General features: G+C 37.5%; 1 protein-coding gene across 2 annotated transcripts in view; it reads left to right on the top strand.

Moving 5' to 3' along the window:
• Positions 1-14542, top strand: part of BRWD3 (bromodomain and WD repeat domain containing 3) — a 54971-nt gene that overhangs the window by 18738 nt on the left and 21691 nt on the right. For both annotated transcript variants that reach the window (XM_026066132.1, XM_026066133.1), the window contains exons 8-18: positions 184-224; positions 4345-4449; positions 5976-6129; positions 6648-6782; positions 7619-7747; positions 8156-8381; positions 9086-9256; positions 11242-11425; positions 11944-12037; positions 12688-12837; positions 13684-13760. In XM_026066132.1, coding sequence (XP_025921917.1) covers positions 184-224; positions 4345-4449; positions 5976-6129; positions 6648-6782; positions 7619-7747; positions 8156-8381; positions 9086-9256; positions 11242-11425; positions 11944-12037; positions 12688-12837; positions 13684-13760 — 1466 coding nt within the window. The remainder of the gene's footprint in view (positions 1-183; positions 225-4344; positions 4450-5975; positions 6130-6647; positions 6783-7618; positions 7748-8155; positions 8382-9085; positions 9257-11241; positions 11426-11943; positions 12038-12687; positions 12838-13683; positions 13761-14542) is intronic.

Below are 14542 nucleotides of genomic sequence, written 5' to 3' on the forward strand. Positions count from 1 at the left end.
ATGACTGTTTGGGGAAATTCTGACTTCAAATGTAATTTTTCTGGTCATAAATTTGTAAGAGTGTGTGTTATAAGAGATGTGTGGAAAGATGCGTTTTGCTTGTTTGAAGTTCATCATTAAGATCTTTCTGGATGAGCTTTTCAGCTTACAAAGCACTTACTGCTTTTTTTCCCCCCCATTTAGGACAAAGTAGTTGCAGTGCAGTTCTGTAACAACGGGGACAGGTAAGTGGGCGTCCTGGGATTTTTCAATGTGAAGTATGAGATTTATTTTTCCAAATAACTTTTCAGAAAAAATCTGGTGTAACAACAGAAGTGTTCTGTGACTGTGCATTCACTTTGACTTTTATTTTTAGACTGAACAAATTGCGAACCAGATTCCGTAGCCTTTCTCTGCAAATGTCTTACTTCACAGGTAGCCTTGTTAAGGACAGAGAGGGCTACTTCTGGAGTAAGAGGCTGTGTGACACCAGTGAGCATTATAATAAATAGTTCTGAGCAAAAGGTAGACCTGTTATACATACGCAGATGGCCGGACAAGCAAGTATGCTTCACGGTCTGGAGAGCAATCACCTGCAAGGAGCTGTGGTCTGTTCTTCACTAATGGAGTATCTCTTGCAAGGTGTTTCTACACGGTGAGGTGGCTGCAACATTTGAGTAGATTTGGTAATTGCAGTGGGATCAAGTATTTGGTTTCTCAACTACTTTTCTTTCTAAGTTTTTTCTTAACTAGTGTGTCATCTAGTTAAAATGGAACAGAGCTAGTCAGCTTTATGATTTCAGTCCAGTTAGAGCAAGATGAAAAATAAGTGTAAATATATATTTATTTACCTGTGATTTATCTGTGTGGCTCTCGTATTAGTTAGTGACTTTGGGGCATGCTTTTTTTCTGGAGCTGCAGGGAGCAAAGGGATAGCGTGGTGCCTGCACCGCATGCCTGTTTGCCCTGCATAGCGCGTGCTCGTGGTGAATTTGGAGGGGCAGGAGAAGCTGCCAGCAATACTAGCACCATAGCTAGTTCTTGCATTCAGTTATATTTCCCTTGTTTCTGTACTGGGGCACAGAAGAGCAGGCCACTTTATCCTCTTTTTCCACTGCCCTTGCTCCGTCCTCTCTTAGTAAATAATATGGGAATGTGACATTCTTTGACGTCCACGGAAGTATGCTCTTGGATCAGCATTGGAGCATTGCGGTCTGCACAGCCCCAAAGGTTGTGCAACCTGGTGCAATAGTTTATGAAAAGGTAAAGAGGAACGGGGAAATAAAGCTCGGTGTGTTCTCCGAGGTGAGCTGCGAGGAAGTCAAGGCAATAATGGCAGCTAACTTAATTTCGTGCGTAATGAAAACACAAAAATGTGCAACTGCCTTGTATTTTGGTTTTGTTTTCTCTACTTCATTGCGTTCTACTTTATGATCCATGTGAGAATCACATTGAAGCTGACAGTGTTGTTGATAGCTTGCATATGTATGTTTACTTGTGTTGCGTTTGCTTTCAGTACCATTTATACCAGCCGGGAACTAGAAAGCAACCAGTGATTAGCATAATTTTAAAACATTTTCCTAACAGTATGACATTGCTGATATGTTGCTGAAAAACGAGCTCATACACCATTTACTGTTTGTCTGATCTAAAGTCTTGGTGACTGATTTCTTCTGTCCTTCTTTGAGGGATGGTTTGAGTAAGAAAGTTGTCTTTCCTGATGCCCAGAGTTCTGAGAAATGTGGAAAAAAGAGTTTTGGGGTTTTTTTTGTTGTTGTTTTTAATGAACACACTCCTAATTCATAAGAGCTCAGCTTTTGTGAGGTTCTGTAGAGAGAAACACGACATAAGGAGCAGGCCCTCTTCTTGTATTTTGGACTCTAAAATTACAAAAAATTCAAGATTTATTCCTAAAGGGGAATAAGCACAGAACAACACTCTTCAATGGGATGTAAAGGTGCAGCTGATTTTTTCACATCTCAAATTTGGATCCAGCCTAGCTGGTAAATAAAACTCCCTTGTTTAATGTGTCGGTGTTAGATGCATTAAAACTTTCCTTTGTGCACGTTCTTCCCATTTCAGTTCATTTTTTCACAAGGATTTGGATGCTTTGTGTAATACTTCAGTAGCGCCTGCCCGTAGTTTTGTGGTGTCTTCACTGAGTCACCGGTGCGTCTGGATAGTGTATCCCTAAGTGTGATATTAAACGCGGTAATCTTAACATTTCCTGAATTGACGATTGTGTGAGTCTCTGTTCGTTTGTGTGGCTAACGATGAGCTAGAGTACTTACGTTCACCTGTTTCTGGATCCGTGGGGTAATATATGGGGCAGTTACACTACACGTGCATCACACGCTCTCTAAACCCGCGTGCTCCTCTCGGATCCCCTCTGCAGAACCAGCTGCAGAAGTGCATAGTCTTAAGGCCTTTGGGTCTTGATGATCATTTTGTTGATCTGCTTTATTATTCGTATTAATTTATTTACCTCTGACAACATGCCTGGCAAATATGTGGTTTTCTGGGCCAACCTATGAATTTCCAATTTCTTAGTTTAGATGATAACACCAACCGGTGGTCTTAAAACTTATGAAATGAACTATTCATACCTGCAGAGCTTTCAGTTTTTGAAATACTATTAAGACAAGATGGTGTTGCTTATCATAGGGATTAAAATCAGGATGTTCATGATGAATTTTATATAGATGCCTATAGGCAGGTGCATGTGTTGCAACATAGCTGTGTTGGACAGTAGTAGGACGAGCTGCGGTTAGTGATCAATCAGCATCATAATATAAGCGTAACTATGCCAGCTTTTGCTTGTATTCCTTATTTTGCTTGGCAGAGGGTATAAGCGATCCAAGCAAAACTGTAGCTTGGCTGGTATAGCTGCACCAGTAGTGAGACTTCTTTGTCATGTAAGATTATATGGGAGTAAACTAGAATGTATTGGTGTAATGATACTAACAGTTCCTTCCAAATGATGTGAAAGCACAAGTCACACTGAGAATTTTAAGTCATATAGTCACTGGAAATTATACTCATCTGCTACTGTCATGCTTTTAAAGGAAAAGTGACAACTTCCTATTTATTTTAATATTTTGAAAGAAAGAGTTGAAAGTAAATAAAACAGGAACTTGTCACAAGCTTTTTTTAACAATTCATCATGGTGGAAAAATTCAGATCAGGGAAACTGAAAAGGTGAAGCAATCACTTATTAATACAAAATTGTGTAGACTTGCATTTTTGCATGTAATGTTTATATATAAATGTAATACATTTTTAAAGGGATGGCTGTCTGTGAAAGCACATTACTTGAGAAACTTTTTTTGTATATTCTCGACAAAAAAATGATTTCTGTAACATTGATAGTCAAAGCAGTATGATGTAATTAAAAGTATTTGCTAGATGCTTAATTTCTTAAACAAGAAGGACTTTTAAAAGGAAAAGTATTCAACTTCACAGACAGGGCTACTTACTTTTGTTCCACTTGGATATTTTCCTTCTCTCTCTTCACTCTCTCCCTAAGTTAATGTATTATAATTTATGCTAGACTTCTGGCATGTATTTTCCTTTTCTTTTCTGCCACTATGAACTTCTCAAGGGATTTGCTGATGTCATTAAAAAGGGAATGTGCAGCCTGTATGAATTACGACATTGAAGTCATTCCAAGGCCATCTGCTAGCTGTAACCGAACATAATTAATGTTGTGCGATATGAACTGCTCTGTACTGTACCATATCTGATATGAAAATTGTAACCTCACTGTCTTTTAATTACACTCTCTAGATCAGAGATGCACCAACAGTATAAAGAATAAGCGTTGAGAAAAGATTAAATATTTTCTAGCTTCTGTGCCATTTCAAACGGGTATGCTCTTGGCTCGCCAAAATTTTGTAGCTGCCTGTTTCCTGTGGCAGTAATTCATGGATATTTTATGACTGGTTAAATAAACTTATGTTTGGGCATAGAGGGTAAAATAAGTGTGTGCGTATATATATGTGTGTGTGCGTGTATATACATATATATGTACACACACATACACGTGCAAGTATGCATTTACGAGTGTATGTATGTACGCTTGTATATATGCATGCACATGTGTGCATGTGTGTATGTTTGTTTGCTGCAGAGTAACATAAAAGAGCTTGTAGAGACCTTCTGTGAGGTGAATGACCGAGCTCCTAAATATTCTTGCTATAGGATTTAGCATGCCCCGAGGTGGCACATTCTTACTGAGGACAGAAAAATACATACGGAAGCTACTGAACAGTGAGAAGATAAGATCATAAGTTAGGCATGTGGGTGTTTGATCAAAAGCAGCAATAATTTATCCTTCAGAGTTTCATAACTTTTTTTTTTTCATAGCTTAAGATTTGTCAGTGGAAGCAGAGATGGAACAGCAAGAATATGGCAGTACGAGCAGCAGGAATGGAAGAGCGTAGTCCTGGATATGGCTACTAAAGTGACAGGGTAAAGCAAACCAAAACATAACACAATTTGTAGCATCACTTACATGTGAAACAAAATCTTTCATCATATTTAAATCTATTTATTTAGTTCCCTTTTGAGTTAATTTTAGTGCATGCTTTTTGTGAAAATTCCACGTCTCTGTGTTAAGTGATATAATTAATTAGCCTTGAAAAGCAAACATTAATAACTCAGTATGTCCTTACTCTAATGGTTGGTGAATACTCGAATTTTTACATAGGAAGTAAAAATGTCAAATAGAGTTCATATCACCAAGAGGTTTTAGTAGAGCCTCATTAATCATATGCTGACCTGCACATTTTTTTAAAATGTCCAAAACGATTGTCGTTTTATGTCACCTCTCAGCAAAACTGTAGTAGCAACTGCCAGAATCAGTCTCCTCAGGTTATTAGTATTTCTTTCTTTTATTTTATAACATATGCTGTGCTATATTGATTTTTGTGCTATAGAATACAGTTAAAAGTATAATGAATAATAAAATTAAAATAAAGAAAAGTCACGAGCAAAATATATGATGTGAATGCAAATATGAACAAATTCAAGTGTTTCTAAAGAGTCACACAGTCACTGGTATAGGTAATAGTCAGTCTCTTCTATGATTTCAGTTACTATTCCAGTAAATAAGTTTAGTAAAAAAGCACGTGTTGCCCATTAAGGGTTATTTTACACATCCCGAAGACAAATGGCAGTAACCAAAAGGTTACTGAGAGATGTGAAATTGATTCCTTTCTCTAACAGTGTTCCTTCTAAAATACGTTTTTGGATTTCTTATTTCATTCCAAGGCCTGGCTTGCTTGCCAGAATTTGCTGTAAATGTATATCCAGAATGTTTTTTAGCATTGTATTTTTACTTAAATTTTCAGATAAGAGATGAGATGTGTTCATTTGGTTCTCAGTTCAGTTAGGGTTTTGGCTTTGGGTTTTTCTTTTTGTGATCCTCAAGTGGCTTCTGTAAGTGGGCTTGTAATTGAATATGCACAGTCACAAAAAGCAGAGACGGAGAAATCCGTTAGAAAGGTTTTGTCCTCTTCACTTACGCTTTTGCAAAATTCTTTATATTTCATGTGGTTGCATTTTTAATAAGCTAGCTGGCAAAGTTAGCTAAAAGAGCTAGCTAAAAAAAATTTAGCAAGTTTTTGCTCATTAGAGAGTTTACTTTAGGATGTCATATTGATGACTGACAAGAAAAATGCCCTTAGGAAAAAGACATAATAGAACTGACTAGTTTGAAAGAAAGAATTTGGGTAGGCTAGCAAGATCATTTAAGGAGAGCAGAAGAAAAACTGCTTTTTAAGGAAATAAAACTCTCTACGTACATCTTAGTGACACAGAATATTTACTCTACCTGTTTTTATCACTGAAGTACCCATGCTCCGTTCTCCTTCATTGGCCAGTAGTCACAGCAGTGGCAGCCATACTCTCACTAATTTCAAAGTGAATTATTGCTGTTAAATGTTACTGTACATAATTCCTGATTTATTTCTTTCTTAAATTATGAATTTCCTTAGAAACAACATAGCATCTGGGGAGGACAAGGTTACTAAACTGAAGGTTACTATGGTGGCTTGGGATAGACATGATGCCACCGTCATCACTGCGGTCAACAATTTCCTTCTGAAAGTGTGGAACTCGTCCACAGGGCAGCTTCTTCATAGCTTATCTGTGAGTAAAATTCCAGTAAATAATCCCAAATTGTTATGATCGAACTCTGAAAATGATTTGAGGTTAAAATGCATCGTCATTCCTCTTGGTGAGGAGTGTTTTGTCCTGAAGTATGCCAGCTGCCCTATGCTTATTGGGAGGAGTATGTCTCATGGGGAAAGGAGCTGATGACCAGAGTGCTGCTAGACCCTGATGATTGCTGGCTGACAAGGGAGCCCTTTGGAGGCCACCGCCTGTGCCCAGATTAGAGGGCTGCAGCTGTCCTCCCCGCTGATTTCTCCTTCCTCCCCCTCCCACTCCATCTCAACTGTGCTGAGCTACAGTCTGAGGTATTTATAAAATGGGCAGTAATATGGTCAAGCCTCTGACAGAAAAGTGGACCGAGTACAGACGTGGTTCTAGTCTAAGATCCAGGAAATCAAGGCTACCTGTGCTGAGATGTCCTCACACTAAATACTAGCATGTTTGGAGACATTACATGAAGAAACATTTTCTTTTTCACCCTGCTTTCATTGCAGGGTCACGATGATGAAGTTTTTGTTCTGGAAGCCCATCCATTTGACCAAAGGATCATACTTTCAGCAGGTCATGATGGAAATATTTTTATTTGGGATATAGACAAAGGAACAAAAATTCGCAATTACTTTAACATGGTAAGAATGATCAGGAAAGTTGGTTTTTTTTTTTTTTTTTTTTCACATTTGTGCAGAATTGGGCACAAGGCAGAAGCAGGTTTCATGATATACCCATGGTGACCAGTGTTACAACAGGATATTAATCCCACATATTAAAGAGGAAATCCTATACTGCTCAATAAACAATGCCAAAGTATGTTTTTGCATCTTGTAAGTGTAATAATAGTTCTTTTATAGAGTCTGTTACATATGAAAATTATTCATGTGTATTGGTATGGTTATATCATGCAAAAGATGAAGCAATGTAAACCAGTAAGTCTGTATGTTATAACACAAAGCTGTGGTCTGGGAAACAGTATGGTTGGCTTTGTGCTGCATCTGTCTTAATATGCCCAATGTCAGATTTGTTGCTTTGATCCCAGTGTTGAGCAAATGCAGCTGCACTGCTTCTGGACCTGAGCTAGCTTAGGTTTTCTTAGCTGAACTTGCTAGCACTTGGGTTTGTGAAACCTGCTTTTGTGGCGCTAATGTGTCTCTTATGATCTTTTGGTGTGGGCTTGCCCTATACCTTCCAGTAACGTAAAATAAAGGCTTTTTGGTGGTTGTTTCAGAACATGCCTTAAAAGTTGCACTGAAACTTCAGGAAATGAGAAAATGCAAGATTTTAACTTTTGTTGTTTAGTGAAGCTTTAATAATAAAGTGGAAAAAATTAAGTGCAAATCAGTCTTGAGTGAGATGAGAATTTACACTGAATTAGGATTTAATATTTGAGGGAGCACAGGTGAAATTTTCTTGCTAATGCTTGTATAGAGATGGCATGATTTTAAAAGGGATACTGTATGCTTGGATGCAGATTGAGGGCCAAGGCCATGGAGCTGTTTTTGATTGTAAGTTCTCACCAGATGGACAGCATTTTGCCTGCACAGACTCTCATGGACATCTGCTACTATTTGGTTTTGGATGCAATAAATACTATGAAAAGGTGGGTTGAATGAAGTTTGAACTCATCTGTTTCTTGACCTGGTTTTGTGTTAGAAGTATTTGTGTTACAGTTTATTCCCTCCTCCTGCCCTAGACTAAATAGTGATTAGATCATGGAACAGTTGCTGTTTTTCTAAGTCAAAAAGATTCAGATAAGGGAATCTGTAGTCAGGGAAACAAAGCATTAACTTCTGTCTTCACCTCCACTGGTGTCTTATACTATTGAATTCTGATCTTTGCATCAGGCTTAGGTAATAGAACACATTTGCGACAGGAATCTGTTCTCTGTCATAACGTTTCTTCTGCTGATCTCAAGTGTAGGAGCTGTGGTATATGGGTATGGGAGCCATTCCAAAGCAGCGAGACAGCTACAAATGGCCGCTTATTTACTAAATTGCTTTTCTTGTAGATTCCAGATCAGATGTTCTTCCATACGGATTACCGACCACTGATCCGTGATGCAAATAACTATGTTCTGGATGAACAGACTCAACAGGCTCCACATCTTATGCCTCCTCCATTCCTGGTGGATGTTGATGGAAATCCTCATCCCACAAGATACCAGCGGCTAGTGCCAGGGAGAGAAAATTGCAAGGATGAACAACTTATCCCTCAACTGGGATATGTGGCTAATGGTACGCTATCTGAAATTCACGTGTAATACATGTATTGCACCGTATTGAGTACCAGTTCAGGAGGCTGCTACTATAAGGACTTGTTTATTTCAGTTCTTCTGAAAATAGTGGTTTAAATTCAGTATAGAAGTAGAAGAGGAGATGGGGTGGCTTTATGGTGTAAAGGAAATGTATGGAATCAACTTCTCTGGAGTTATAATGAGGAGATTTCAGTATTCCAATATCTGTGGACTTCTGCCAGGTATACAGTGACATGCTCAAAGAGTTGTCCCATTGACCTCAGTGTAATGATACATGTGATTAAGGAAGGAGAAAGGTAAGACATTGAAAAAACACCTTTTGGCTTTTAAAACAGGCATTTTTTTTCTTGTGGATATAAATTTTGCAACATGCTGATCTCCATAAGATATCTTCCATTAATACCTACTGAAGCATCATTTATTTTTGCTCTTTCTAAGGAATCATGTTTGTTTTTTTTTTCTTTTCTTTATGCATAGTCAGTAATTTTAGGTTTTTAACATGACTTCTCTTTAAAGAGAGGTTTTTGCCTCCATTTATTCCATGGGAACAGAAGGATAGCTGCTGATCAGATGTTGTGCAGATCAGATAAATTGTGCACAACTTTGAATTTGTTTGTTTCTATGGTGTTTAGTAAAACAGAAATTAATAATTTTATAAGCAGTTATGGCTTTGTTCTTGTCAAGGTGATGGCGAAGTAGTTGAACAAGTCATTGGGCAGCAAACTAATGACCAGGATGAAAGTATTCTTGATGGAATGATTAGAGAGCTACAGAGGGAACAAGATCTAAGACTAATTAATGAAGGAGAAACTCTTCCAAACCCTCCACTCAACAGATCCCACTCTGTTAATGGAGGTAAGTGGACCTTCTTTACCTCCATTAGTCATTTCTTTTAGTAAAGTAAAGTACTAATCGAAGTGTGTTAATCTTACTGCCTGTTTCAGGACTATGTCTTTGAGGATGGTTTCTTCTCTTGTTCTTATAAATGTTGTTCATCTGTATGGAGCACTTGAGCATTCTGCTAATGCTAACAGAGGAAATAAAAGTTTAAGGTGCAGCTGAGGACATACAGTGGTCTTAACTAGACATTATCTGATTACTTAGAACTATTAGAGTGTAATTAATTCTATTATAAGCCTTTTATAAATATAAATTTTGCTATATTATCTTGGTGTCACTTAATCACTGCAGAGATGATACTTTCCGTTTAATAACGTCAAGGTAACAGTATATAATTAGAGAATGTCAATGGAATACAATGTTGTGACAGACTAATGGCTTCCTGTTGCAGCATAAATGCTAAAGCTGAGCATCAGTGTTTATAAAATAAACGTCTGCTCCGTCTTAGTGTTTCCTTAAAAAGCTTGAGATTATTCTGCTGTTAGTGTTCCGCTATTGTGACTTTATTTTTCATGTACACACTTATTAAAAATTGAAAACAAACTCAGTCAGACACGAGCAGCTGACTGTGAAGCAGCTGCCTGTCTGCACTTTGTGTGGCAGAACAGATGCTGTGGACTTGTGCTGCAAGTCATCCTGAGCTTTTAAAAAATTTACATCTGCTCATAAGTTAGTTCTAGGTTAAATGACTGATTATACACATCTGAATTAGATCTCCATGGTAAAGTTTATTAGGATTAGTAGATATGGAGTTGCTTGCCTTTAAATTGAAGAAGAAAGCAGTAAAATAATAGTGAAAAATGCCAAAGATGCACTTTTGCTTTGATCTAAATCGGTAGTGGCATGAAGGTGGTCTAGCAGCCAGCTTCAGCTCACAGGAAATCCTTTCTGCTTCTTTTGACAGCTTTATCAGTTGCTCAATCTCAATCTTCAGTTAAAATATATTTGTATGCCCCTCTATTTATGTGAAAGAGCATTTTTAAATGTGAGTGGTATATAAACTGATGTGCTGTTATGTTCCGGAACTGGCTTTAATCAGTGGCTTTGCCACATAAACTGCCTCCGTTTATGTGAATTAGATACTTTATACATAATCTAATTGATATTTTAATAGCTAAATATTTTCTATCTGTTTGCACAACTGTGAATGTAATTTATTCATGCTGTTACCATATTTAAGCATGTAAAAATTGTGTTGCTGTATTCCCAAATGACAAGATAAATTAAGGCAACAGTTGCCCTGGTCCTAATATTTATCAGCCTTTTTGTCTCACTTGGTTACCTAAAGACTCAGCCTCTGTGATTTCTCCTGAGCATGTAGCATCATGTTATGGTGCCACCTGAGGAAAAGTCTAGAGAAGGAGCAATGCCTCTGGCTCATTACAAGTACAGAACCAACGGAGGTACTACAGAAATGTCAAAACTTGCGGCAGTCTATTACTTTAGGTGGCAGTCTCACTGCTTGTTGTAGCATAGTATTTTAAGGGCTCTGAAGTCAGGATTCCTAACAGTCAACGGGACTTTGGTTTGTAGGCCACTCAAATGCCCTTAAAACTTTCCTCACAGATTATATTCTTTGCTCGCATCAGACATCTCAAAGGTAACAGCAAGTCACAGTATTTATGAACATGTGAAGTGGTGCGTGATGTTACAGTAACATGAGCATCTCCAATAGTCCAAATACCAATCCATAAAAACCTGCTTCATCAGAAGTAAATGGCAAAACCACTTAAAGCAGAGCAAGTGTTGTGTATCCCATGGATCTGATGACATAGGAGGTTGTGCTCCTTTTATAATGATCAATGGATGTCTTTCCCTAGAAAAGAGAGCTGAATTTTGTTCTTCGGTACCAAAAGGAAACTCTGCGCAACCCTTAGGCATTAAATTCTAGATTTTATTGATGGCTCGCAGAAGTGAGGAAAAATCTTTTTCTTTGGTAGCTCTTCGAAGCCCAAGTTTGGATGTAACATCGCCACCAAACGTTGGTCTTCGGAGAAGCGGACAGATTGAAGGAGTCCGGCAAATGCACAACAATGCTCCCCGAAGTCAAATGGCGACGGAGAGAGATCTTATGGCATGGAGCAGAAGAGTTGTGGTGAACGAGCTCTCTCCAGGCGTCAGCAAGTAAGATGCTACGTGTTGCTAGGAAAAAAAGATTAAACTGTGTAATGTTTAATGTTTCTTTCATACACTTGTTAAAGGTTTACAGAATGATTTTTCAGAAATGGGTTGGGGTTTTCTTGAGATTCAGATCACAGGATTAGAGTGCTAGTCTATTCTGAAGGCTTAAGAGTAGTAATTCCTTATCTTCACAACTGAATTTTTCTTCAGTATTTCAGTTACTATATTTTTTCTTTTTTTAATGTGAGATTTTTGATTCTCCACTCTTCCTGAAGCTTTATTAAACAAAAAAAATTAATACATTTTAATTTCCTTAAAAATAGTGTACTCAACTAACAGGTTTGCTCCTTTAACTGCAGATGTGATTCCAGGGGTGAAGTATGTGTGAATGCTTCTAGGAAGATTTTTATGCAGGTTTCTATAGCAAGGCAACGAGCAATATTTTAATGTGTGTTTTAATGAGACTGTCAGTTAATGTGATGATTTAGTGAATAAAATGGATGTTTCCTATGTGTAATTAGGGTCCAGGAAGAATGTCGAGCTGCCAAAGGTGAAATAGAAATTAGTCTATACACTGTTGAAAGGAAGAGAAAGCCGTCCCACACCTTGCAACGGGTGAGTTAATTCAGTAGAAGAGGGAACCTAGGTGTGAAGCAGTTCTGAGCACTAAGCCAAAAAAAAAAAAAAATTCAACTTTAAAAAGTGGTTTAGAAGATAAACAGTACTGTTACTGTCTCTCTAACTTTCATCTGTAACTGTAATTTTTCTGTATTCATGCTGTAATATGCAGTTAGCAATGATAAATGACTATCCCTAAGGCTTCAGTAGTGGGAAAATGCTGGGGAATGGGGAAGGAAAGCAGAGCCACAGTGGATGTTCAGTTTATAGAAACTTCCAGGCTTGTGGAAACTAGGAGAAGTATTAGAGGTGCCACACTTCTTTAAGTGGCTAGTTTTTATCTTATCCAGAGGCTGCAGGTATTTGTTAGAAAAAAGGGATTTCTTCATGACTCACTTTCCAAGGAGGATTGTGGCTTAAAAAGTAGGGTGGGTATTGAACCAAAAAACCCGTATACATGCACACCCATACAAACACTCACAAGTATGTAAATGATGTCTTTTCAATTCTAATTCTCGATTTCCTAGTTGTCCTCTATAAATGGGATATAACGTACAGTCATTCTAATGAGGCATCTTTTACGCAATGTGGCTCGCTATTAAATATCTAATCTTTTTCTTTTTGCCTCTCCTGTCCTGTGGCAAAAGAACGATTATCAGCCAGGCAGTGGAAGGTCTTTGAGAAGAAACCAACGCAAACGCCAGCATGCCTACCAAACACGCTCCACGATAGAACACAGTCAGCAAGGAGCAAGTCAAAATGCACGTGCACGGGAAGAATCGGACAGCTCCTCTGAGGTCTGGTCCATCAAGTGAATTCTTTCAATATGTTCCCTGTTCACAAATAGTATGGTTGACAACAGATATGCTCAGAGTACTGTTGCCTTTAAGACTCCAAGTTTCTTTCTCCACCTGGGGAGGAACGCTCAATTCATTGAGTCTCTTAGATTTGTGCTTTTATTGTAGTATGTTGATCTTGGAGAGAGAAGGATCATTTATCTCAATGCCAGTACAGTATTCAAAACTTGCTTAGAACAGGGTTGTATATTTTTGGAAATCTGAAACATTTTCAAGTAAATTTAACTGGATTGTATTAAACCACTTGCTCTTTCGAGCATTTGCACATAATAGATTTCATACTGCACATGTATTAGTGGTCACATTCAGCACTTTGATTTCATCAACATCTGTAGACAATTGTTGAAAGAGATTGAGTATTGGTATTAATCATTGATATTGGCAATGGAGGAACTTAAAATATCCCGGCTCAAATATAACTTGCTGTCATTAAGGAAGCATGCAAAGTAAAAAGAGACTGAACAGTGTCACTTTGTAAATGCACTGAATAGACAAAATAGCTGTTAACTTCACACTAAAATACATTAATCAAACACTGAAATAAGATCTCATACTATGGTTCTAATACCATTAAAATTCACACTTCTCTTGCTATAGGAATTATATAAGCCTACAATTTAATATTAAAATTAGGATGCAGAAAGAAATTGTGGACTTAATTAAAGCTAAAACAGTTGTTAAATACAAAGCTTTCCTCAGGTGAAACAAGTCATATAACTTGTTTGCAAATAAAGATGATACATTTTTAAACTTGACCAAAAGTGAAACCTTTTGTTTTTAATACAGGAAGATGAGACAGTTGGAACAAGTGATGCATCTTTGGATGATCCTGTGGCAGCATGGCAAAGTGAAAGCAGTTCCAGGTAGCTTTATTAGTCTCCTAATTATTACATTTAGTGATTATATAATTAAAGTAAGACCAGCTGATATTGTAATAATATGACTACAAATTCAGGGAGAAGTATTACTGCCTGATCTCATAAACCATACAAATTCATTACACCTTATGAAAGATTGAAGCAAAGTGATAAATCACACCATGTTTGGTATACTTGGATATTTTAAAATGGTAACCAACCAGCAAAATTCTTGGTGTCCATCAAGAGGTGAATACTTGTATGTATTAAGATGTCAATGCAATTGTAGAAGTTTTTATAACAGTACTTCACTGTGAAAAGCAGTGTGGAATAATTGTTAATACTTATTTGTGTACAAGTTCTGCAGTCTCTTTCTTATTCTTAATGCTGTGCTTTTATGGCTAGAAGTGACATGAGCTAATATAAATACAGTACGTGAGTTATTTGGATGTTACAGAAGTCAGCAAAGTATTTTTAAAAGACTCTGCGCTTGTCACCTAAATTTTTCATGCATTCTATGCAGTTCAGTCAGTCCTTATAACCGTCTGTGAATCAGTGAGATAAACAGTGTGAGAGCAGGTATAGGCTATAACTCCAGTTTTACATGAGTTTGTAGCTGATGAAATAATCTCATGAAACATATGAATTTGATAGCAATCAGGTTTTCTTTAAATTCACGTGAAAATGAAATTTTGTTCTAATCCTGCCATCTGTTCCAAATGACGAGAAGAGTGCTTTGAAGGATTGGGCCTCTCACTCCACTGTGTGAAAACTGAAGTGCTGTTTTC

Source organism: Apteryx rowi, unplaced genomic scaffold, assembly GCF_003343035.1.
Source record: "Apteryx rowi isolate R43461 unplaced genomic scaffold, aptRow1 scaffold_24, whole genome shotgun sequence".
NCBI classification, from domain to species: Eukaryota; Metazoa; Chordata; class Aves; order Apterygiformes; family Apterygidae; genus Apteryx; species Apteryx rowi.